The sequence below is a fragment of the Hypanus sabinus genome, chromosome 1 (genome assembly GCF_030144855.1).
Source record: "Hypanus sabinus isolate sHypSab1 chromosome 1, sHypSab1.hap1, whole genome shotgun sequence".
NCBI lineage: Eukaryota > Metazoa > Chordata > Chondrichthyes > Myliobatiformes > Dasyatidae > Hypanus > Hypanus sabinus.
This window is the reverse complement of record NC_082706.1, coordinates 32170473-32197793: the sequence shown is the minus strand read 5'-3', so window position 1 is coordinate 32197793 and position 27321 is coordinate 32170473. Positions and strand designations below refer to the sequence as shown.

At 42.7% G+C, this 27321-nt stretch overlaps 2 protein-coding genes across 2 annotated transcripts in view; one reads left to right on the top strand and one right to left on the bottom strand.

The window, feature by feature from the left end:
- The window catches only part of LOC132392347 (serine protease HTRA1-like), a 38591-nt gene extending 28536 nt beyond the window's left edge, over positions 1-10055 (top strand). The window contains exons 6-9 of the mRNA XM_059966166.1: positions 3823-3937; positions 4516-4573; positions 6132-6227; positions 9286-10055. Coding sequence (XP_059822149.1) covers positions 3823-3937; positions 4516-4573; positions 6132-6227; positions 9286-9457 — 441 coding nt within the window. The 3' untranslated portion in view covers positions 9458-10055. The remainder of the gene's footprint in view (positions 1-3822; positions 3938-4515; positions 4574-6131; positions 6228-9285) is intronic.
- Positions 10056-14713: 4658 nt separating this feature from the next.
- Positions 14714-26625, bottom strand: tm2d2 (TM2 domain containing 2). The gene is made up of 4 exons (XM_059966155.1): positions 26307-26625; positions 19670-19757; positions 18350-18465; positions 14714-15198 (listed from the first exon to the last, which is right to left on the bottom strand). The coding sequence occupies exons 1-4, from the start codon at positions 26510-26512 to the stop codon at positions 14985-14987; spliced, it is 624 nt and encodes a 207-aa protein (XP_059822138.1). The 5' UTR covers positions 26513-26625; the 3' UTR covers positions 14714-14984.
- Positions 26626-27321: the final 696 nt, after the last annotated feature.

Sequence of the window (27321 nt, the reverse complement as noted above, 5' to 3'; positions counted from 1 at the left end):
TAGTGGTGGAGGACTTTGGGCTTCTGCACCTCTAGTCTGATGGGTGGCTGTAAAGAGGATGCCATTCAGCCCATTGGATCTACACTTGCTCCCAGTAGAGCAACTCCAATAGATCCCATTCTTTCTCCTTATTTCTCTCTTGCATACCTGTCTCTAATTCTTTTGCCATTTATCTATGCTAACAAGTAATTGACGGCAGCACTGATGGACCTGTGCATTTCTTTTGGAATATGGGAGGAAACTGGAGCAGATAGAAGAGTCCTAGTCGGACTTGGGGAGAGCATAGAGAGCAGCAGAGGTCGGGATTGAACCTGAGCCACTGGTGTTGTGAGACAGCCAGCATCACATGCCATTCCACTGGTTCACTCTTTTATAACATTCACAGTTGGGTTAGCCATGGAATGGGAAAGTTTATTTAGAAGTGATCCAGCAAAATACAGCAATGACTTGGGCTCGAGGAGGTCAACTATCAATATTTGCTCATGCTCCTCGGAGCCTCGGAGAAGTTCTTTGAAACATGTTGACAAATAAACCTTTGATTAAATGCTGGACACCAGGGATGTCCACGTGCTTACTGAGAATGAAAACAGATTCTTTTTGTGAATGGCTAAATTGTTCAGCTCTTTCTGGGGGACCGCGTGCCAGCAGCAAAGTTATGAGATAGTGGAGGCACAAGTCAGATATTTCAGTTTCTCAGCATTCCCAGTATCCCAGTCCCTTTCCAGTAACTAGCAGTCCAGCTCGCCCTCTACTCCAGAAAATCTGTCCTCTTCTAAAATACCTTCCACTTCAGTCACCTGGCAGTGAGCCAGAAAACTGTACTTCACAAAATCTACGGACAATTTAGTATAATATTATACTGTACATCTGCTCTTGACCTTGTGGTATCAAGTGAAGTACTCTTTACAAAGTCTAACCACTACTGTAAGAAATGCAACAACTAACCAGCAAGACAGGCTCCCAGTAGCACTGTGATAATGACTGTTTTATTTATGTTGACTGAGGGATAAGTATTGGTCATAATATCATTTTATGGATAATTTATATTCTGTGTGACGTTTGTTACCTACCTACTTGTGATGCTGCTGCAAGCAAGATTTTTCATTGTGTCTGTACCCTACTGTACCTGTGTACATGACAGTAAACTCCATTTATATCCCCCTGTTGATGGAGTGGCACTCTCTTTGCACTATAAAGTATCTGAGCTTCAATATTACAGCACAGAAGCTCACTCAGCCATTTGAGTCTGTATCGTCTCTCAGATGGTAGCGTAGTGGCATCAGCGCTGGACTTCGGGGTGAGAGGTCCAGAGTTCAAATCCGGCCGGCTCCCTTGCACGCTTTCCATCTGTCTCTGGGCTGAGTGTTGACCTTGTAAAAAAAAATACCTGTTGAGAAATGGGCTCCGCCAGGTTTCAGATGCCACGATGGAGCTGTACGATGAGCACACTGTGGTAAACTATGTATATCTGTCTGGACACGCCCCTCTGCTGACTGCTCCTGTGGATGCACAGACCTTTTGCTCCTTTTCGCTGTAAAAGTTCACTTCCAGTCTCAAGAGTTATTGATGGTCTCTCTCTCTCTCTCTCTCTCTCTCTCTCTCTCTCTCTCTCTCTCACACACGAACACGCACACGCACACACACACTTTTCACCCTTCTTTGTGTGAGTTGCTTGGATTTCCAGCATCTGCAGATTTTCTCCTTTCTCTTTTTGCCCAGAGCCATGGCACCTGTTCTCCATTGGACCCCTCCGCTCCCTTTTTGATTCATTTGCAACTTACTTAACTTGGGTCAACTTGCAGCGGCCAATTAGCACACTGTCATGTCGATGGGGTGTGGTAGAAACCATGGGAAACAACATCTGGTCTGCAGTTCCGAAGCAGGGATACGACTACAAGTATTCGCAGGAACAGTGGAAGTGGGGAAGTGGAATGCACTTTGCAGCTGGAAAACCGAGAGATCACTGGCTCCCACCAGTTGCTGCCATGGAAATTGCTCGTGAGCTGTGGGAAACTAGGTTGAGGGGCTGGACGTGGTCAGGTGTTAGACTATACCAGTGGGCCATAGCTGAGAGAAAGGGAGGGGCACGTGGAGAGGTGAGAGGTTGGTGCTGGGGTGTAGTTGTCCTGAGCGATAAGAAGTTGGGAGAGGGATGGATGGACAAATATCAGGGTGGAAGCTGGAGAAAAAGTTCTGGAAGTGATATTGATTGAGAGCCAGGGGTTATGATGGGGGCATTTTGATGAACGTAGGAAAGGAAGCCGTGATTATGGAAGAGAGATAGAATGTTTGGGGATATCTTTGGGGCCTCCAGAGAGATCAATGGAGGAGGATGTCCAGGTTTGGAGAGGAGGGGACAGAGAGGGAAAGGGTTGGCATTGGTTTATTATTTACACATGTGACAGTGAAATACCAGCCAGAAAGTTCATACATCAAAGTTGTAAGTGAAAATACAGAATATAGGGTTGTCACTATAGACGACAGTGCAAGGGCCACAACAGGGTAAATTGGAAATGGAAAAATGGAGTCGTGTTCTTGTCGGAGAAGGAGGGGAAAGAAAGCAATGCATTGGATCTTCTCCAAATAAGTACAGGTATGCGTTGCTTAACGTCCACGATATGTTCTGTGAAATTGGATGTTACGTGTTTTGGATGTTGTGCGAACACCATACTATATACCTAGCAAGCCTATACGAAGTACTGTAGTGTACCTGTATTGACTAAAAATAGCCAAGAAATTATACTAAAACTGTGTACTATAATACATACATACACTATAATTTTTTATTTCATTTTAAACTTCTTAATTTTTTTCACTTTTTAAACTTCTATGTAAACACTTTCTTAGCCTATATCACACACAGTTTATCAAAGAGGATCAGTGTCATCCACATCACTGTTCTCAACTTCCACTTCTTCAGGAGGTGCTGGCTTATGTCCAGTGTTAGGAATACGTCCAGTGTTGTTTGCCTAGTTGGCTTTTTCTTTTCTTCATAAATGTCTCTATACGCAGCAAACGCTGCATAATCATTCCTCTCTATCAGTGAAAAGTGTTCATCGTTTGGGTCCATCTCTTCAGCAAGCTGTCAAGGCCTGCAGAGAACCTGGCGAACCCCTTAACAGCGAATCTCTTCTGCACCTGTTCTTCCTCTCCTTCTGCAGCTTCCTTTTCCCTTGCCTCTTCTTCAGCTATTCGCTCTTGCTCTAGCTCCAGCAACTCTTCATTTGTTAGTTCTTCAGGAACCACCTCTAGGAGTTCTTCAAGGTCCTCATCATCTATGTCCAAGTTCAAGTTGTTGTTTGTCATGTCGACAACAGCTTTATTAATCTTTGCAATCTCCTCATCCTTTTCAAATCCCTTAAAGTCATTTAATAACCTTTTGTTTCACTTCCAAATCAATACTTTTCCTTTGCCTCTTGCTGCTGCTATCACTAGGAGTGGTTTTGCTGCGTTTGGAAGTCATGATGCACTTCACGGTAATATTTTCAAAAGAAAATTAAACAGAGGGATAACGCTACTACATTCAAGAGGCACGCGATACACGAGATTGGTTACGTCCGCTACATTGGTCACATTCTCCGATCGGGACTACGCACGTATATGCGATCGGCCGTTGTCCGAATGGACATTAAGTGGTGCGCACCTGTATATGAAGGGCCTGTCACTGTTGAAGCCATCTCACCAACCTGAGTCCATTTGGTCGAAACACATAGGACTTGGGAAGTGTGTACAATGTCCTTAGCTTCTCAATGTGGAGAGAGCGTCAGCTCTCAGGCCGTTTAATGCTGGGCTGTTTGATTACTGTTCCCTTCTACTTTGCAGGATGGAGAGGTTATCGGTATCAACACCCTCAAGGTGACTGCCGGAATATCGTTTGCAATCCCCGCGCACAGGATTCAGCAGTTCCTCGCTGAGTCCCATGACCGCCAGCAGAAAGGTACGAGGCAGAGTCAGCAGGTTGTCACTCATTGCAAACAGCTGTGCTTTGTCTCAGTCTCCGCCATTGGCTGTTGCTCTCAATGCGAACATCAGCTGCTTTTGATTCTGAAAACTGTGAAGTAAGCAGAAAGGACAGACCTGGCATGTTTGTGGCTCGCTGCCATGCTCTTCAAAGTGCAAAGCAGTTATTTTCTTTAATGCAAATCCCCATGTCCCCCACGTTCATTTGTCTGCCATTAATTCACAGTTGCAGAAGTGAGGAGGTTTTAACCCCTTGCTTGTATTGTTCTCCTTGTGTCGGTGCAGAAGAGTTGTGAAGGTTGGGAGGGTGGCTGGTACAGTTGAAGGAGTTGAAGAAGGCCAGTGAACGGGGATTCCAAATTGCATGTATGAAAAGGTTGGACTGCGATGTTCCACCCAGGTCACCTACAAAATCAGATCTTGAGAAGAGCCGGTGACAGTTGAGCCTTAGTGAAAGTCAGTGCTCTCAGAAGGGAAACGGGGTGACACCATCTCCACATGTAGACAGAATCCTTCATGTATAACAATTGAACTAATTCCTATTTCTGCCAACAGGAAACACATCATCAAAGAAGAAATACATGGGGATAAGGATGGTGGCCCTTACACCAAGGTAACTGTCCAGAAGCTGCTAGCATTAACTTTGACTTTGTGGCCGAGCAGGTAGATCTCCTGCCTCAGGGCTGCATCTGCCTGCCCTCAATGCTGATCTTTGGTCCTGTCCTAGAGGAGTTTGCACCTTCTCCCAGTGACTGCATGGGATCCCCCCCACATCTCAATTCACTGCTATGCTATGCCTCTGTAGATAACCAAGAGTGAATAGAGAATTGGAGTTGATGAACATGTGAGATAGAGAAGGTTTCAGAGAAGTAAGTAGGGGAATGGGATAGCTCAGAGATGGCAGAGAATTCATGGGCCAAATGGCCTCCTTTTCCAATGTGGGAAACATGAAATCTTAATGGATCTTGCTCAGTGGTGATAATGATGTGATTCTGAGAAACAGTGTGTATAGCCACAGGCAGTTTCCCCATCATTTCCACCGAGAACTGACAGAACTCCGTAATGAAGTGCCCACAAGATTCGGGATCTCTACAAAGATGTGGATTTGATCACACACACTAACTGTGTTTTGACACTGGCCCATGGAGTCCGACAACAGAATGGGGACTTGTACAGATTCTCCAACACTCTCCTGCTATTAGTCCGTACCTAATTAGTCTTAGTACCAAATCTGGAAGCACATTCATTTAGATCTGTGAGAAAGAAATTGTTAAATTATTTTTTTCTAGTAATTTGAAATAATCATTGCTTTTATAATAAGTAACCTTGAATTGAGTTTTGCATGTTTAAGATGGTAGGAAATGTTTTAATCACGACAGCTGGCAAAGCTGTGGTGTTATGCCTTAGTCCTCTACCAAAAGTTCGTATGGGAGTTTGTAGGCAGGGAATGTTCTGGTCCACCACAGTCACCTGATTCCCGTTTGTCAAACATGATGGTCTGAATCAAAACCATGTGGACCCTGACCTGCTAAATTTTTGAGCTATAGGGAAAATGAATGGGTAGTAGGCTAAATCCTGGCCATTATCGAGGGAAGTTAATCCCAGTATCCCTGTCAGCGGTCATTGCAAGATCAAAATAAGCTGCAGAAAGTTATGAACTCAATCAGCTCCATCATGGACACGTGCCTCCCCAGCATCCAAGGACATTTTCAAGGAGCAATGCTTCAAAAAGGCAGCATTCCCATCCCCAGAACATGCCCTCTTCTCATCGCAACCATCAGGGAGGAGGTACAGAGGCCTGAAGGCACACCCTCAACTATTCAGGAACAGCTTCTTCTCTGCCCTCAGATTTCTAAATGGATATTTAACCCATGAACATTACCTCACTACTGTTTTTTTCCTCTTTTAGCACTATTAAATTTAACTTTTTTAAAATATATATACTTACTGTAGTTCACAGTTTATGTATTGCAATGTACTGCTGTCGCAAAACAAGAAATTTCATAACATAGCCTGGTGGTATTCAACCTGATTCTGATTCTGATTCATACTGTTGCTTTGCAAACCTCACATCACAAAACTTAGTGAAGTTACAACCATTAGATCCTGGACTTGTCAAAATGTTGGTGCATGCTGTTTGCAAACTTGTAATCAATACTATTCCATTGCAGTCTCTTGCGTGACCTGAAGATGCGTGACAAAGACTTCCCTGATGTCTCCGCTGGGGTTTACATATTTGAAGTCATTCCAGCAACACCAGCAGCAAGGCAAGTGATTCAATATCAACCCGTGGCTGAACGTACCAAAACGTTGGGCAATAGCTAGAAGTGAAAAATCTTCCTGCTGTTTGGACTTGCCAGTGCAGAAGTTAGCTGACTTCTGAACTTGCTACAAGATGTTTGCATTGATAATTGAAATTCGAGGAATTGCAGGTGTCGGAATCTGGAACAAAACTGAAGTGCTGAAGGTATTTTGGGGTTCAGTCAAGGGAGGAGCACTTACACTTCAGGTTGGTTGTCTTCCATGAGAATGGGAAATAGTGATGTGAGTGGGTTTTAAGTTGTGGAGAAGGGCAAGGATGGGGAGAACTGAGGGAATTAGTGTGTCGTCTGGGTTACTGATCATGCTGGCTAGTCAACAGAGGAAGGGAGAAATGAAAGTATATGCTGAAAGTGCAAGATGCAGACACAGAAAAACTCCCTGTAGGAAAGTCTGCAGATACTGGAAATTCAAACACACAAAATGCTGTAGGAACTCAGCAGGTCAGGCAGCATCTATAGACATGAGTAAACAGTTTCAGGCCAAGACCCTCCTTCAGGGCTGGAAAGGAAAGGGGAAGATGCCAGAATTAAAAAAAAGTGGGGGTAATGGGAAGGAGGACAGCTGGAAGTGATAGGTGAAGCCAGATGGGTAGGAAAGGTAAAGGGCTGGAGAGGAGAGGAAAGTGGAACGTAAGAGAAAGGGAAGGAAGAAGGGATCCAGGGGGAGATGAGTTAAGAGGCTAGAGTGGGGAGTAGAAAAAGAGGGCTGTGAGGGGATTTTTTTATTTTCTGGACGGATAAATCAATATTCATACCATCAGGTTGGAGGCTACCCAGATGTTGCCTCTCCACCCAGAGAGTTGCCTCATCGTGGCACAAGAGACGGCCATAGACCAACATGTCGTAAGGGGAATGGGAATTGGAATTGACCACCTTTGCTGTCCTCTGACAGCTTCCAGCTCCCATCGCAGACTGTTCATCTTTGTGTCACATGTCATGTCCATCTACATCTCTGTCCCATGCCTAGAATGGTCTGAAAACCCTTTGGCTTTTCCTTGAACAGAGGACTAACCCACCGCTTCCGCACTGACTCACTTACCTCATTTACTACCTCCCTCAACTCTTTCCATTATGCTAATGAATGTTTCGGCACTGATCATTGGGCCTGCACAGAACTCAAATGCCAGAACTTTTGCTGTCAATTTCTCCCAGTTTCTCCCTTCTCCCACTTTACAGGGTCCTTCTCATAATCTTGATCCCAGGAAATGGCTTATCAACCAGCATGCTGACAAGCCCAGAGTCCCACAACTCTTTTGACTACTACTCGTGTGTTGGTACATGGCCAAGTGGTTAAGGAATTCGTCTAGTGATCTGAAGGTCGCTAGTTCGAGCCTTGGCTGAGGCTGAGGCTGTGTGTGTGTCCTTGAGCAAGGCACTTAACCACACATTACTCTGCAATGACACCGGTGCCAAGCTGTATGGGTCCTAATGCCCTTCCCTTGGACAACAGCGGTGGCGTAGAGAGGGGAGACTTGCAGCTTGGGCAACTGCCAGTCTTCCACCAAAAAAAACCTTGCCCAGGCTTGCGCCCTGGAAACTTTCCAAGGCGCAAATCCATGGTCTATCAAGTCTAATGGAGGCCTACTACTACTACTCTCCATTCTGCTTTCATCAAGGATTCCAAACCATTCTTTCAATATTTGTACTAGTAACTAGTGCTCAAGCACAGTTTCTTTCTGGCATGGTTGCTCTCCTGGCCAGGATATGACTTTTTCACTCCTCACCTTCTTTATCACCAGCTTCACCGTTTAATATACCATCCACCATTTCCACCACTTCCACTGAGGTTCCATCTCCAGACCCCTTTTCCTCTCTGCTCCAGGATTCCATGGGTTCCTGTCCTTCTAACTCCCTGGATTGCTCTTCGCTCTCTCCATCTCATTTCTCAGGGTACTTGCCCTTACAGTGGCTAGAGGTGCAACACAGACCTTTTCACCTCATTCCTTGTTACTCCAGGCACCCGGACAGCCTTTCAATAGTCAAGTCAAGTCACTTTTATTATCATTTCGACCATAACTGCTGGTACAGTACATAGTAAAAATGAGACAACGTTTTCTCAGGACCATGGTGTTACATGACACAGTACAAAAACTAGACTGAACTACGTAAAAAACAACAGAAAAAAAACTACACTTGACTACAGACCTAACCAGGACTGCATAAAGTGCACAAAACAGTGCAGGCATTACAATAAATAATAAACAAGACAATAGGGCAGTAAGTTGGTGTCAGTCCAGGCTCTGGGTATTAAGGAGTCTGATGGCTTGGGGGAAGAAACTGTTAGACTGTCAGGTCATGAGAGCCTGAATGCTTCGGTGCCTTTTCCCAATGGCAGGAGGGAGAAGAGTTTGTATGAGGGGTGTGTGGGGTGCTTCATAATGCTGTTTGCTTTGTGGATGCAGCGTGTAGTGTAAATGTCCGTAATGGTGGGAAGAGAGACCCTGATGATCTTCTCAGCTGACCTCACTATCCGCTGCAGGGTCTTGTGATCCGAGATGGTGCAATTTCCGAACCAGGCAGTGATGCAGCTGCTCAGGATACTCTCAATACGAAACCTTTTATCCAAATCGGTGTACTGGGTGTTCAGTATGGTCTCCTCTGTATTAGAGAAACAGTGACACTAGATACAGTACTCTGATTTATTATAAATGGTTTTCCTTGAAGATTCAAACCTGGATGTTTGCTTGTAATGTTTTAATATGTACAGAGAGAGGTTCTTTGCATCCTCAGTGAGGGCATTTGCCTTTTAAACCATGGGTAAATAATGAGATTATGTTATTTAAATGGCTTATTTATCCATCACCACTTGTCCATAAAAGGAACAGTAAATGCATTTATGAGGGGAATGTTTCCTAAGGGCGGTGGAGCCAGGACAGAGCACTCATTCAGCTCTTACTGTCTGTAGTTATCACCAATGCATTTAGGTGCCTTTAATACTAGTCACTGTTGTGGCTCTCACTGCAATGATGACTGACCTGGTAATGCTCTTACACTGTTGTTTCAGTGCTGGTTTAAAAGACCGTGATATTATCATCAGCATCAATGGAAATACAATCACCTCCTCTGAACAAGTTAGCGAGGCGATCAAAAAGAACGACACTCTCTCTCTTGTTGTACGGCGTGGAAATGAAGACTTGATGATCACTGTAGTACCTGACATCATTGAGAAGAACTGATACTTTTTTTAATGAAACCTGTTTAATCGCAGATCAGCATAACCAGATATAAAGGCTGTTCTACTTGAATATGTTGACCATACATAGTCTCTTAAGAAAGTTTCAGTGTTAATTGTGTCTATTAAGGGCTTTGTAGTTATAAATAAAAACGTGAACTCTACTGTCATACTTGCCTGAAAGCACTTCAAGCAACCTTTGGAAAATTGGACGATGCATATCGAAGGGGACTCTTCCACATTTGCTTTTAAGTCCAGGATGACAGAACGCAGCAACTGAGTTTGTTCAGTCAATTTAACTCAACCTGTCCTGCAGTTCATCCTGCTTGGCGTTCACCTGCCTCTTCTCCAAACTCATTGCTGGCACAAGATTGGTCCCAGCGACAATCCTTACCCCACTTTGCAGCTCGACTTGGTACTTCATATATACAGGTAGTTCTGCTGTAATGCAATAGATGCTTTGCTATGAAAACTCTAGAAAAATTGCATTGTAAAAATGATTGTCATTGGGGAGAAAAAAGGGGTTCGGGCCACAGAATTTCAGACTTGCAATAAAAAGTTATTTTTGCAGGATTTTCAGAAATAAAGGCGTTTTTTAATAACGATGTTTATTTTGTTACTGCAAGCTCGATTCCAAAAGCTGTATGTTACATTGTTTAATAGAGTATCATTGCACGTGGGAGAACAGAATTGTTCCTCATTTTCCAGTGGCCTCCTGCAAAGAAACCAACATCCTGTGTAAGACACAATTTGTGCTGATTACTGTGGGTCTCGTTCCTGACCAAAATCACCTATAATTAATTGCATAATACAAACTGTGTTCCTCAGTTCATCAATTGTTACATCCAATTTGTGTTATAGAATTGCATGCTCTAGCAGAACTACCTGTTGATCAACAAAACCATATGTATTGGCAACACCAGTGTAGAGTTACAATGCATTGTTCCAAATATCACACTATTTTAATTATTTTTAGTTGCTTGTAGATGTGTTGTCTTTTAGGCTCCTGTCCCTTTGGTGATTACATTTACATCCACATAATTTTAGACAGAAAGCATTCATGACCTTTTTCAAGAGAATGTTGCCAAGGGCATGTGTTCTTTGTGGGAGAGGCAAACAGATACCCCACATCAAAATTACCTGAGGGACATTTAGACATTTAGCAAAAACTTAATAATTTAAAAAAAAACTCGAGGCTTTCTCTCCATGGCCTGCCAGGGAGAGATAGAGGTCAGGCAATGGAAAGCAATATTATAAATACATCAGAGAAGAAAAAAAATGAGCATGTGATTTGCACTGTCATTTAGAGTTTAATAATATCTACTGATCAAGAAGGAGAATAATGCCTAGAGGTGTATTATCCACCCGGACTATTGAAAAAAATAGAAATTTATTTCTGTTGGGTTCTCAATGTTCACAGGTTGGAGGAGCAATGCCTCACATTCAGTCTGTGCAGCCTGCAACCTGATGTAATGAATATAGATTTCTCTTAACTCCTGGTAATTTTTCACTTTCCCCTTCCTCCTCCTTCCATTCCCCACTCCAGCATCCTCTTCTCCTCACCTGTCTCTGGTGTCCTGCCTCCTTCCCTTTCTCCCATGGACCACTCTCCTCTCTCGTCGGATTCCCCCTTCATCCTTTTACCATTTCCACCTATCACCTCCCAGCTTCACAGTTTATCCCCCTTTCCCTCAACTGCCTACCTTCCCTCTCACTTGGTTTCACTTATCACCTTCAAGCTGGTATTCTTTCCCCTTCCTTTCCAGCCCCGATGAAGCCCAAAACATTGATTATCTGTTCCTTTCTATAGATGCTGCCTGACCTGCTGAGTTCCTCTAGCATTTTGTGTTACTCTGCATTTCCAACATCTGCAGATTCTCTGGTGTTTATTTCTGCTGAGTCTTACCAAGTACCAAAGATAAAATAATGAATAGCAGCCCTTCCACATCTGAATAAACATGGTCTAATCCATAAACTGGAAAGAAAGTTGGCACCGTTTCCCATGATATTTCAAAGTAGGCCAGTCAGATGTTTTTGATGGTGTTTAAGTACATATTTCTCATGGAAGCAATAATAAACCCCCCCCCCCTTTTTTTTTGAACAAGGCCCTTCCGGCCCTTTATAAGCCTCCACTTCGCAGATCATTTGAGTGTTTGTATGCAAGTTAACTGGTCTGCATTTATGCTACTCGCTCTCAGTACACTTGGCTCAAGTAACAGGAAATTTTATAACCATTCAATATAAATTATTGCATTGCTATACAATAAATGAAAGCTAGGCAAAAATTACAAAGCAATTGCAACACTGCAATTTGAGGAGAATTTCTGCTATTTTTCGATCTATACTGCCTGTCTACTTCCTAAGTTTATCTGCAAGTGGAATTGGATTCTGTCAGAGGCAGATGACTGTTGGCTTTGTCTCTCTGCTTGAGCCTTGAAGATGCAGCTTTGCAATGTTTGGTTGAGGAATTTCTGGGCTATTTATTCAGGAATTACAACAGAGGTGCACTGAACTGATTGGTTTTACTGTGATAATTTTACAGCCGACCAAACTGCTGCAAATGATTCTCTGAGAACACTTCTATATCAAGTCACAAACTTGAAACAGGCTGGGCCAGCAATTAGATCCCTTTGAATGGCTCTCCTTTCAATAAACAGCCAACAGTTCTGGGAAGTTTTCAATTGCCAGTCTCATGTGAGATCATGCAGTTCTTTCTTCATACACAGCTGCAGCTCCTCGTCTATGTGGCTAGCACTGAGGAGACACTAAATGTGTAATAGAGTTGCCCAGCCAGATTAATATCCACATCAAGCCCTATATGCTTAAAGACTGAGCACTTAACAAATACACTGAACAGGAGGACACTTGGGGTGTCAAACTGGGCAGTTTGGGGTTAAGCAACAACAATGATCTGTCAATTAAAAAATGTATTCTTGATCCTGTATTTGTAAGTTTTTACATAACTTCCAAAACCATAACCTTTATAGAGAAAGTACTCCTGAAACTTAAATTTCCAGAGTGTTTGGCTGTACACATACTAGGCTTATAAATATAGTTAATGGGGTGCAGAAGTGAAACAATATCAGAGGATGACCTACCCACTGGTGTAAACTGCAGGTATATACACCGACACTGAACTGTGCACTCTGAGCTATTAAACAGGCACCTTTTTCTCCTTCAAAGACCCTCTGTTCACTCTTACTCTACTCTGCTTGGCAGAATGCATTAAACACAGGATTGCTTCATCTCTATCTCAACTGGACCACATTTTCCCCCAAGAACTACTAAAATCCACAACGTTGCCCAATTTGCCCTGTGTGTGATAGTGCAGGCGTGTTTCTCTCACCTTACACTTCAGATCCAGCTTGAAGGTTAATTGAGAGATATGATTTAGGCACATAGATGGTTAGGTCCCAATTTCATTGAACAGCAGAATAAACCTGAGCAATTCAATAGGTTGTTCTATTCCCCTTCCCTCATGTTCTCCCTCTATAAATCTCTAACCTTCAGAACTTAAGTTTCCTCTTCTGCCTGTCTGTATGACCATCTGCCCTCTGCTGCTTCAACTGTCTTCACTTTCCAGCCTCTCCTTTTACTGTTCTGCATACTTGCTCACTTAGCAGCTTCTGCCCACTCTCCTGAACCACCCCTGTACCCTCCTTTCATAGACCAAAAATTCCTGTGTATTCTTTTTGTCCCATAGGTGCAAGAATCCAAGTACTGTAAACTAAACATTGGTGATAGGAACTTTCCAAGATAGCATGTTTAGGGCAGAAATTCAAGGGAAGAATGTATTTCACTGGTTTACAATAGCTTACTAGAATGTTCATATTTTTTCTATGCATCAAACTTGCAAATTGCAGTGTTGACCCTAAAACAATACAGGTATGGTGATTTGAAGTTACACACTAATGATGAATATTAGCTGAAGATTAAAATTGTAAATTACAGGTTAAAGATACAGCTATGATACTAAAGCTTTGATAAAAGCCAGAATAATAATTATCAATAAGATCACCACAACAGAAGACCAGGCCGATACTGGGACAGAAAATCACCAGACTCTGCATATGATTGGTGCATCTTAAATGGGATCAATGTCCTTCTTCAAAATCACTATCCCTTATTTAGCAATCAACTTGGATCACAGCCAGCACTCTCTTAGTGAAGCTATGCTAACCTTTGTGTGGCCAAGATAAAACATGGCCTTTAGGTAAGGTCCATTAGACAGCATGAAAACAGCCATGTTATCACAAAAAGAAAAGGTCTGACAACACTATCAGAATTGATAGAGAATGAGGAACACACCAGGTGGATGGCAAATAATGGAAAGTGCAGCATTTTCCATCCCTGGCACAGGTTTGCATTCCAGTATGATACAACTCTGTGATTACAATTTTTAAGTTATGACAACGTTTCCAACAATGAGAATATAGACATGGTAGCTAAAAATAAAGGCTGTTGGCATTATAGTTGTTTGACAGTGCCCATGTATCAGGCACACGTTGATAAATTGGGTATTGATAATAATGAACAAAATAAAAGGTATATAAAGACTCCCAGGTTACAAATTACTTGTGGAAATCTGACTACGGAAATTCTCTCACACATTTTTATACCATTTTTCAAGCTAAAAATTATTTCATGGCATTCTTTAATGACTGGAGACAATAGACATTCCATTAATGATGAGTGGTGTTGGAGTGATTATTCAATGAAAAGGTTTTAGCAATGTATACAATATGAATTAGAGAAATTGGTTTGCAGTCAATTCTCAGCAACAGAACCCTTACATAACTGCCTGTGTCACTCACCACTGCAAGTCCTAAAGTCTGGTCCATCATGGTAAACCACAAAAGAAAAATGAAAGCATTAAGAACACAAAATAAGAACGTTTTTCTGAAAAAGTCAATTTTTTATTGGATTTCTCTGGTCTGCTGAATGATGAGGCATTATGCCCTCTGGTGGTGGACATCATGCAGGTACAAACAAATTTGTTATCAGCTCTGGACTTTTCCCAACTACGTTACATCTTCCCTAGATAATGTAGTGTATCCTTAATTCCTGCACAACTTACACCACAACTTTGTGTTGAAATTGCTGAATTTACAGGCAGCTACAACCAGCTTCAAACCCCAGAATCAAGTTGAAAGCATTGTAGATTATCATTTCTAACTTGAATATTCCACGGAGATCTGTCTTGGTGTGGGTGTACTTAATTTCTCATACTGTAAATTAAGCAAAGTACAGGGAAGAAAAGTGTGATTGCAGAATTTACTTTATATACAGACTTCATAAAATGATATACATGACTAATCCATCTTACAAGAAACGTCCAATGTCTTAACCATACCTGAAAGAATCAAGCAGAAAGGGAAAATGTAACAAAAAGCAGAAGTGCTAGGCCTGGGATTCAGTCAAGAGTCTGCAAAAATAACCTGGGTGGCTTCACAAGATACACAGGCACCTGTTACCCGCTGCCTTATCTCCAAGCCTGCAGAGGTGTCAGGAAATTTAGCTTGAGTACAGCCTCAGTAGTAAGTGCACCAGTTGCTGCCATCGCTGGGCATCAGGCCTCCTGTGATGAGTAGAATGAGGTCCACAAACCACCATATCCCCAGCCCTCCGAGGGTCAGCAGCTTGCCCACTGCAGTGCCAGTGTGTGCCAAGCAAAATCTATCAACGCCAAAGCAGCCCAGGAAGAAGGAATAGAGCAAGGTTGTCACAAAGTAATGTCCAGTGTACCTGCAACAGATACAAGAGCTCAATTGACATAAACTCACAGCAAATTACTCAGTTTATCAACTAAGACTTTAGTTTCATCTGTGGATTAGATTATACATTAACGTTAAAAACAGTTTGGCTCGGCAGTTCATACGCCATCATAAATTTGCCAATGACACAACTATCGTTGGCAGAATTTCAGATGGAGATGAGGCAGCATACAGGAGTGAGACAGTTGATAGTTAAGTGGTGTCGAAACAATGACCTTGCACTCATCGTTAATGAGATGAAGGAATTAATTTTGGCCTTCAATAAGGAGAAATCGAGGGAACACACACCAGTCCTCAGTGAGGAATCAGGAGTGGAAAGGTGAACAATTTTACATTCCAGAGTGTCAACCTCTCTGAAGAGCTATCCTAGGTCCAACATATTGATACAATTACAAAGAACACATAACTTCAGCTATACTTCATTAGGAGTTTGGGGAGACTTGATGTGTCAGCAAAAAAATTGCAAATTTCTATAGATGGACCATGGGGAGTATTCTACCTGTTTGCGTCATCATCTGAGATGGGGGGGGGGGGCAGTGCACTAGATTGGAAAAAGTTGCAAACTCAGCCAGCTGCATCATGGGCTCGAGCTTCCCCAGTGTTGAGGACGTTCTCAAAAGGTTAGGCCTCAAAAACATGGTATCTGTCATTAAGGACCCCATCACCCAGACATCCCCTCCATCATTAAGGAGGTGGTACAGTAGCCCAAAGAAATACTCTCAATGTTTTAGGAAAAGCTTCTTCCCCACTGCCATCAGGTCTCTGAATGGACAATGGACCCATGTACGCTACCTCACTATTTTGTGTTTTCTTTTGCTCTTTCTGCATTACTTATTTTTTATATAAATTTCTTATTGCAATTTATATTTTTTATTATTGCCTGAAAACAACAAACTTCACAACATATGTTAGTGATTTTAAACCTGATTCTAAACATTTAAGTTCTGCAAAATTTGTGCATACATTTTCAATAAGTGTGAGACTAAAGTCCCAGTGCCATGGTCTTTTCCCATAAATACTTAAAGTGATTTAAAAATGAAGCTGTTTAAAATGCATTGTTTTATTTAATTGTCATAAACCATACCTGAGACAATTTTTAAAAGTTTTTCGAACAAACATAATTATTTTAAGAGTTAAATAATAACAAGTGTTCACCAGTACCTGTTTTAGTGCTCAGGATGTATTTCTCAGGCATGAGATTGCTAAAGGAATCATTAGAGTAGAGGTTCCCAACCTGGGGTTCTCACACCCCTTAGTTTATGGGGAAAGGATCCATGACATAAAAAGGGTTGGGAACCGTTGTATTAGAGAACTGCAGACTATAGATACTTCACCGAGGGTAACACCTGCCAGGAACCTAGCCGAAGCCTGCCACTATGCCTGGTGCCATGCAGGGAACCAGCAATGAATGGCGTACAGTAGGTTGTGGCCCGGGGCACGCGATGCACAGCCTGACACTAAGGCGTAGGGCTCAGGAGCACAGACAATGCTGGCTGCGAGGGCAACAATCACCTGGATCCCAGTCCCTATTGGCATCTCCTGCTGGGACCTGATGGAAACAGCAGCATCCTCTTCTCTATAGCTATACAGCTTTCCCCAGCCCAGATTTAGTTATAGTAACGAATTCAAAGGCCAGTGACCATCATGTTGTTGATGAGGAAAGTCTGGAAGTGACAATGAAAATTTAAATGGTGAAATATTCCCAAAGCAGGGTACCATTTTCTTGGGAATGCAATGTTTTGCTCAGTGCGTCTGCTCCTGGTATTTAAGGATATACACTGACAGAGCTTTGTGAAAAACCTTGGAAGTTTGCTAAAATCTTTCAATGGTGCATACTGCAGTTACTAGTAAAGGAGTGATTGTGTTGACAAGGTGGATGGGGCTGCTTTGTCCTCAAGGGTTGCGTACATTGGAACTGCATGTATGAAAACCTTGCAAGGACCAGAAAGGCTTTGAGGAATTAGGAGGCGATCCAGTTGCCATTCAGCTGCTCTTGTGTTAGTGCATTTACATGTCTGATTCAATTAAATTCCTGGTCAATGGCCAAGGAGTGATCAACATGCAGGGATTGGGGGCCACCGAGTGGTAATCAACAGGCAAGTTTACTTGCCCTCATTTGATTCTATGCAATTGATTGTGGCTACTCCCTCACACTGAAAGGCTTGGAAAGTGTGGACTTGATGTTTTCATTAGCAGGAAGGTAAAGGATCAGAGAGCACAGCTTCAGAATAAAGGGATACCCCTTTAGACCTGAGAGCAGGAAGAATTTCTCCAGCCAGAGTGGCGAGTCTGTGGAATTCATTACGACAGAGGGCTTTGGAGATCAAATTACTGGGTATATCTAAGACTGATACAGATAGGCTAAGGATTATAGGGAGAAAGCAGGAGTCTGGGGTTTTATAAAAAACAGCTATAAGTGAATGGCAGACCAGATTCAACGGGCCAACTGGTGTACTCGTGTTCCTATATCATCAAGTCTTATGTTTTCCACTACTTCTTCCCACGAATCTGTCCTGACAATGAGACACGTCATACCCAACCATTTTGACGGTGTGGTCCAGACATCAGATATAACTTATAACTTTACAAATATGTCACATTTATCTTAATGTTGACTTTCCAATGTCTGTGAGGTTGACAAAACTGAGTACAATAGTTCAATACCTAGATTGATGTAGTGATTGTTCCATTTTATTATGTTTTGGCTGTACTTAATTATCCGTTGGGCATTCTCAGAAGGCAACAAGAAATTGAGCTAACTGGTGCGGGCCTGGAGCCACAAATAAACTGGGTAAGAAGACCAGATGCCCATCCCAAGATGTTCTTTTATAATAAACATTATAGTAGTTATGCTGCTACTAAAAAATGACATCAGTGTTAGAGGGGGATCCAAACTCACTCAAAGTTGGGAAGTCATGAAATATCAACTACTTCACTCTCCACAGATGCTAACTGACTTGCTAAGTATTTCCAGAATTCTATTGATATTGGTCAGACCTATTCAACAGTAGTTATCCAGTTCTCAGTTCTGTCACCCTAGTTTCTAAATTACATAGCTGAGCAACAGAATTGTCTGCTACTGTTCTTGTTAACTAAATAAAGAAAAAATATGCATGTCTTACTTTATACAAGGTACATTCCCTCTGAGGAAAGTGCGTGGTCCAGCGCACTCAATATTCTTTAGTGCAGTGCAGTGCACTGCGGTATGTTGCACTTCATTGTAAGCTTGGCCACCAAACTGTTGATAAAGCAGAAGGAGAATTATGAATTTAACTTCTGGCCCTTCAGCAACAATCATGGTAACATTTTCTTCATACTGAGGGCAGTGGTGGTGCTGGTGAAAGAGTGGAAGGTTAAAGGCTAAAATGTTTGAACATTGTAAATACTCAACAGATCATTCAACGTCTCTAGACTGTGAAGTAGATTTAGTATTTTAGACCAAAGGCTTTCATCAGAAATCACAAAACATTAACTGTTTCCTTCTTTGTAGATGCTGCCTGACTTGCTGAGTATTTATAATAGTGTTTATTGGATTGTGTTTATGTTAGTGAGACACATTCAGCGATGTTTGTCAGGAATAAATCTCTATTCTACACACGAGTTTCTACAATTTTAATACTGCACGTATAAAATGGCAACACACACAAAATGTCAGAGAAATTCAGCAGATCAGGAAGTTTCCATGGAAATGAAAAAACAGTCGATGTTTCAGGCCGAGACCCTTCTTCTGGACTAAAAAGAGGATTGGTCTTAAACACAAGATGATTGGTCTTTTCACCAAGAATTCCCTTTACATATTGCTCTTCCTCACTTAATTCTATGACCACACAATGACAATCCAAATGAATTCACTCTCTCCATTTCACTAAGCAGATTCCTGAATACAGATCTGCCACAAACTGCCTAATTTTATGTTTATGAAACTCTATGCAGTCATCAGAAGCTGAATGTTTAACCAGAAATTCCTCCCGCCAGCAGAGGGCAATTCTGGCAGCTTCACCACCATATATAAATACCCAAAACAAGAAAAAAAATCAAAGTTCTAGATACACTTGGGTAAGTCAGAGTATTTTAGCAGAAAAAATTACAAGTATAATACTTTACTCATGTGCTGTCTGATTGGGAGTTTTATTGGTCTACTTGATGAGAGTTGACAACTTAGAACAAAAAGCGAAGACAGAAATTAAGCAAAAAAATACGAACTGCTGGAGGAATTCAACAGATCAAACCACATGTTTGGGGGAAGAGGAACTGTCAATGTTTCAGATCAAAACCTTTCATCAGGATCCTGAGGACTCAATTCGAAATGTCAACAATTCCTCTTCCTCCACAGATGCTACACGGCACAGAGAAGTTTCTTCAGCAGTTTGTACTTTGCTGCAGATTCTGGAATCTGCAGTCTCTTCCTGCAGTTGTGACCAAAAGAAAAATGGTTTTCTTACTTTTACACAGCCATATCCTTGTTCCTGATATGCTGTTGTGTTTCCAAGAAGGTCCATTGGATCCTCACATTCAACAAATTCATCTGGCCTGCAAGGAAATCAGTGCTAAATTAGGGAATGGTTAACTGTAGGGAAATTATTGAAAGGAATTATTGGAATTATTACTGAGAGTCAGGAAATCTACAAAATATTATTTAGCAAACCAGAAACTTGCAACTCTTATTTAATAAATATGAACTTACTTTTATTCTGATAAATGAAGAATTCCAGAGCTGCATAGTTAGATAATAAATGAACCTTTCAAACCTGAGTTGTTAATACAGGTTGAGTTGAGCATCCCTTATCTGAACTCCAAAATCTGCAATTTTTTTTGCACAGCGACATAACATCACAAACGGAACTTTCCACAAGGCAGTGGGAAGGTTCCCAGGGAATGTGCAGGTCTCTGCACACCATAGACAGTTCTGAGAAGTGACTTCATATATGTGATGAACAGAAGTTAATGAAGAATAGAAAAATACTGCATAAAGTGTAAAATGAAGGTCTCGATCGTGTACTCTAACAGTGGATTTGTCAGCACTGGAGTGAACAAGTGCTACTTAACAGTATGCTGATCATGAAACAAGCAGATTTATCATGATGAACTGAAAATTGAAGGTAACTATGAATATTCAATTTAATTCAATTCAATTTTAATTGTCATTCAACCATACATGAATATCCATGACGACAGCCAAAAGAGATAGTGTTTCTTCGGGGCCAAGGAGCAAAACACAGTACCAACAGCATCCGTTAGTCTCGAGAGACCATGAATTTGCACCTTGGAAATTTTCCAAGACTTAGGCCTAGGCAGGATTGTATGGGAGACCGGCAGTTGCCCATGCTGCAAGTCTCCCCTCTCCACACCACCGATGTTGTCCAAGGGAAGGGCAAGGGCTGATACATCTTGGCACCAGTGTCATCGCAGAGCAATGTGTGGTTAAGTGCCTTGCTTAAGGACACAACATGCTGAACTAGCGACCTTCAGATCATAGACCAACGCATTAACCACTTGGCCATGCATCAACACAGGATAGAAAGCACATAAAAATATCAGTATGATACAGCCGTGCAAAAAAATAGTCCAGACCCGAGCCATGAATGCCATAAAATTTTGTAGTCGACCACTATACAGCTGGGCTTCTGCAGAGTGATCACTGTGGTTGGGGGGGCTCTGGCTGGATAATGTGCCCCTGGTGGAACACCCCAGCTCTGGCAGCTGTTATCAGGCAATACTATGGCTTGAGGCCCAGTCCACGCAAATGACTGAGGCCATGCATCTCAATAGACAGTAGACAATAGGTGCAGAAGTAGACCATTCGGCCTCTCGAGCCTGCACCGCCATTTTGAGATCATGGCTGATCAATTACTATCAATACCCGGTTCCTGCCTTGTCCCCATATCCCTTGATTCCCCTATCCATAAGATACCTATCTAGCTCCTTCTTGAAAGCATCCAGAGAATTGGCCTCCACTACCTTCCGAGGCAGTGCATTCCAGACCCCCACAACTCTCTGGGAGAAGAAGTTTTTCCTTAACTCTGTCTTAAATGACCTACCCCTTATTCTCAAACCATGCCCTCTGATACTGGACTCTCCCAGCATCTGGAACATATTTCCTGCCTCTATCTTGTCCAATCCCTTAATAATCTTATATGTTTCAATCAGATCCCCTGCTCTCCACCAATAAATCAGAGAATCCAGGCTGTGGCACTCCACATTAACAATGTCCAAAAGTGTCTTGCAATCACAAGGAAAGCAACCAAGACAGACACTCATTATTAGACTGTACACCTCCTTCGATACAGGCAGCAACGTGATGCACAGCTCCTCCACTTTCTCTGCCAACGAGCAACTTGCTGATGGAGTAGACATACAATACTTTAAATTCTTAATATCTAGCAGAATCTTGCAATCATAAAAAAAAACATTTAAAAAGGGCAATAGCACCTTCAGTTGACCCTGTAGAAGCCACAGCGATCAAACACACCGCCATCTTGGCTGGTCGCAGAAATTTAAGGTGTGACATAAATTTTTAAAGATCTGTGGTGATAAAGCATCTGCTGATCACGCAGCAGCAAAGAAATTCATTGATGATTTTGCCAAGACCGTCACTGATGCAAATCTAACACATTGAATGGCTGCATCATAACAAGTGCATGATGGTGAACAAGTGCAATTCAAAGACTACTGTTACGAATGTGGAGCAACTGAGGGGCCGAAGGGTGCAAAGTAGCCCCCTCCTTTTTGAGAATCGCAAGATCACTATTATCTCGGGTCTGAGACCCAGGAGATGAGAGATGTCATCCAGCATGTCAGGAAATGAGAGAGAGATACACACAGAATACACAACCAGATGGAATGTCTCCTGACATAAGCGGAGCGGAACAGAACCACTGATTACTGCTATTGTCTCTTGGAGAAGGAATTGTGTATTGAGTACTGTACTATTCATTGAAACCCCTCAGGGGACAAGCAGAGTGGTCTGGTTGAGGGATTGCATCATCCCAACCTGATTGACATCTGAGACCCCGTGAGTGAGGATAAAAGAGGGGTCTGGGGAACACCCCTTCAACACACCAGGAGAAACGCTAGAAATCCAGTGACAGCGTTTTATAGCGAAGTTTGGGAGCTCGTGTGTGTCCTCCCTTGCCTGGGTGGCGGGTTCATCACGGAAGAACGGTTTAGCTAAAGGAGAGGTCAGACTTGAACGGCCACAACAACGAGACACCGACGGATCAAAATCATAAAGGAAAGTTGGCAAAACCCGGAGCGGTAACTGTTCCCATTCTCCTATTTCTCTCTCTCTCAACAATTGCAACACAGCAACAAACAAACGACGGCAGCCTGTGTGAACTGCAGCGAACTTTATATTTCCATCGGACAATTCATTATCCCCTAGACAACAGTAGAGCTTATTTCTTATTGATTATTATTATACCCGCACTTTTAGGTTTAGTATTGATGACGTATATTATCTGTATATTTGCATTGGTATTATTTTTGTGTATTTTTACTAATAAATACTGTTAAAAATAGTATCACCAGACTCCAACGGATGTCTCTATCTTTGCTGGTAAGTAACCCAGTTACGGGGTTCGTAACACTACTCACATAAATTCAGAGTCAGGAATGCTGGTGGTCCCAGTCGCTGATTGTCCACTTGAAAGGCCAACTTCTGATTGTTCAATGTACACATTATTGTTTCATGCACAAAATTATTAAAATATTATGTCAAACTAGAAAATATTGTGTAAAACTACCCCTTCCCCATTGTAGTTGATGTGATGTGGAGCTGTTTGAAAACAATGGCGGATATGAAGCCATCAGCTGCGCTGGAACCCGGTAACAGACGCGGTGAGGGGGCAGGGGGTGGGCGGTCATTCAGCTCCAACAGTTTGTGGGGGACTCAGCTCCCTCATGTCAGATTGTGCTCTGACAGCAGACTGCTTCACACCAGCTCTACGTAAGCTGTAAAGGTAGTGTAAGTGGATTTCGTGTTTAGACTCGGGTCCCATCGCCATGGTATCTCATCATATTGATGCAAATATTCCAAAATCTGAAATACAAAGCACTTCTGGCCCTAAGCGTTTTGCATAAGGATTGCTCAACCTGTACCTCAGAACCCAACAAGCATTCTAAATAATAAAAACAGAAAATGCCAGAAACACTCAAGAATCTATGGAAAGATGGAGTTAATAGGACCCTTTATCAGAGAAAATAAGTAAGCTTTGGGAAGCAAAAGTGGAGGAGAATGGGTTTTTATTTTCAATGAACATTTTGTTTTGTCTGCGATGTCACAATCAAACTGATAATATAGGAAATTTAGCAGTTGCAAGGAGAGATAGGATAGGCAGGATACTTTCCTAGGAACGGAAAAGGCCAAAAGGTGACCTGCTGGAGGAATATAAAATTACTGAGGGGATCAATAGGACAAATTGTACAAGAACGTTTTTCCACTGGCCGAGGTGTCTTCCACAGTAAGACATAGGAATAAGTTAGAGGGGTTGGAGGAGGAATTACTTTTCCCTGAACAGTTTGGCTGAAATCTGAAATGGGTACCCAACGGTTGGAGTGATTTTTCTCACAGTTAAGCAGCAGTAATAAGCACTAAGGCATGAAAGTTTGAAACTCTTGCACAAAAGGCTGATTCTGTTATTCGATTCTGCACAGAATCTGGGACTGGTTGACATTCTCCAGTGTCAAGGCTGGGGAATCCGCTGTCAGATCCTGCACCAGGCTGGACATGATGCAACATCCAATAACCTAATCATTTCAAAGCAGTCTTGACAACTGCAATGAAAATAAGGCAAAATTAAGTGAATGTATGATTTATTGGTGCTTATAGATTTTTTTAATATTTGGGCATTTATAATTATCGATTCAAAATTTTATTTGTCGTATTTATTTTCTAATTCAGCAGCACTTTGACAAAAGGCAAAGCTGAATGCAGAGCTTTGCCCCAAGTTAAACTCTTCTGAGGCATTTCATGCCAGGGTTTCTCCACCCTCATCCACTTGCCAATTGTACAGCACAATGAGGTCCTACCACAGCTCGAGGCACCACTACTCATTCCAGGATAGTCTAGGCCAGCCAAAATAACTCTCCATGATATTGACGTGCCCTCACTGGCAAATACAAGGAGGCGGGAAACCCTAAGTAAGATCCCAAGCTAATGTTTAAGGCTAAGGACTCTGGGATTGAGCTTCTCGAGTTAAGATGGTGGTTGCCCACGGGGAGAAAGTTAAAACTTAGCACAGGGGTTTCAGTCCTAAGCGACTGTTCCAAACAAGGAAAATTTCTAACCCCACCTTCCAGTCAGAAGCCAAGAAAGTCTGAGTTCTTCAACCATGCATGCAAATCAAATACTTTTAAAATGTGACTAGATCTTCTGCCTCTAAGCAATTCCTCCAGCATTTCTGCGTGTCGCTCTGACTTCCAGCATCTGCAGATTTTCTCATGTCTCGGACAGTCTTTCACACTGCGAGTCCCAGAAGTGCATCATGACAAGAAACACTCCTGTTCAAGGGTGGGGAAAAATGAATGAACTCATGCCCTATAGTGATAGGAGATCCTTTGTGAGGGGGTCACTGGGAAATAACAATGGCCCTTTACACACAGCCACTTGTATAACACAACTAAATTGCACTGACCATTTTGTATGTGTGCTGTAGATTCCATGACTCAACAGGAATTAAAAGCAACTGGGGTCCAACTCTTCCAATGACACTGAACTTGACAACAGCATCTAGATTCAAAAGTTGATTTTAGAATTTTTAATTAACATTTCCAACATAGTTTCAAATAATTAGTCAGCACTTCCAAATCCTTCACACTGGCCTTTTAATACTTTAGATTGGTCTTGGATGTAATCATTATTTTAGGCAGGGTAACATAGGAAAGTCGTTTGCTTTACATTCAAACGCTGGGAGGCTAATTTAAAATTTTAGGCAAAGGACACAACAAAAATATAAAGTGTAAAGGTTTTGCACACTGGGTGGTGACAATTTATACTGCTTATAAAGTTGCTGGGGAGTGAAGCAATCAGCACTGTCAAAAGCAAACTAATAGACATCTGAAAGAAAAAGCCCTGCAGAGAGGAAGAGCATTAGTGATTCCATTGCTGCATTCAAAATCAACATCTAGGACGAAGTAGCCTACTTCTTTGACAACTCCCACACTACCCAAAACAATCATTAATTAGTGAATTATGTACCATTGATAAAATGCACTGTAGTTGCTCTGCTAGGTTGTTCAATCACTGCTACTATGGCATCGACTAAGGCCTAGGCGGCCAGTGTCAGGCACAATGATAGACTCTCCACTCCTCCCTCTCCCTCATAAACGTGTTCAGTTCATCTACATTAGCCGCACCGCTATGTTCTAGGAGCCTGTTGACCATAGACTTTGGAGGACACCCAGGGTTCATCCTCCCATGCTTGGGCCCCTATGTGATGACTAGGCTGGCAGGTTGCTCAGGGTGGTGTAGGCAGTGCCCCGCTAGTTGCAGTCTTCTCGCCTTGATTTTAGTAGTGAGCATCTGTAGGTTGTCAAAGAGCTCAATGTTCATCACATGCTGTTGTCAGCTCACGTCAAGAGCCAACCGAAGCATTCGTGTATAGCAACTGTCTAGTGACTTTCTCATGGTCTTGGCGAGTGTCCACGTCTCGTATCCATACGCGAGAATGAACTATGACTGCTATGAAGATCCTCTTTTTGAGCCCCCTAGTCAGGTTCAACCTCCAGATTTCCTTCATGACGTTCATGATGATGTTCCATCAGCACCTCCCAAACCTGTGAGCTGTCACCAGAAATACAATGGCAGCAGGGAGAGGATTTCAAGGCAGCTCACCAACCCTTTCTCAAGGGTAATTAGTGTGCCTGAGTTTACCAGTGGTACCCAGTGACTTAAACAATCTCCCACCTCCAAACCTTTCCCACTCCATTCGCCTCATCCATACTGCTTTCCCCATCCCTCTATCTTCCCTCCATATCCCCCTGCATCCCTCTATTCCCCTCATCCTTCTCCCTCCTCCACCAACAACCCTGGGACGGTGACGTCCTGTCCCTCCCTCTGCCTCTGCCGGGACCCACACTCACAGGAAGCTGCAGAGGACGAGCGGGGACCGCGGATCGCGGTACTCCAGCATCGTCGTCGTCGTCACGGGCACCGACACCGTCACCTCCTCCCCCTCAGCTGTGCTGTTTGGCGAAGCAGAGCCCGACAGGCCCTGCAGTAACGCGGAGATCGCCAGCAACACCACCTGGACCCCAAGTAGCAGGTGACTGGGCGATACGCCCGGCATCCTCGCCCAACAGGCCGCGCTAGGCCTTCATCGCCATCACAACCTCCCGTCACTGCCCAACATTAATAGACAGCGGCAGCACCCAATCAAGTATCTCAACTGGTCCTCTCGGGTGTTTCCGGCAGTTTCTGTTTTTCGATTGACATAGATAAGCACCAATCGGTACTTCGGTGGGCGTCACCAGACAGCTGCGGCAACGAGTGACGACCTTGCCCAATCAATAGGCCGTTTCTCACATATCCGCCTGCTGATTGGGTGATGGTGCCAGTTTACGCGAACGTCCTGTCCTACCTTTGCAGAAATCGTAGAAAACGTCAGTTGACTGACATGAAGTGTTGTCCTATCAATGAGAAATATAGGCGGGATTTCTTCAGCAAGGAAAACACCAGCGGTTGAATGGAGCAATCAAAGTTTCTTATTTGAGTTCTAAGTGTCAAGTGGAGGTTGAATTACACTGACGGCAGTGTAAAGATGTATAAAGTATACATCTTTTTGCTTTATGTTTGATATCCAGGAATTAATCTTCGACATATGTTACATCACAACGACAGGATCCCTGCCTGAAATAGTTTTGGAAGACAACCGGATATGCCAGGTCGCAGGGTATCCTACCATCCCTCACATTTACCCCAAAGCCCTCATCAACTGCTGGATTGCAAATTGCACTGACATTATTTCAGTTGTACCTTCAATCCTCTTTTAATAGCATCAGAAATTGGGTCGGCTTTAGCGGGGATGAAGTCCAGGCAGCACATAATGCCACTTATCTTGGGTGGCACACATTCTCCTCAAACGAACATGCTTTATTA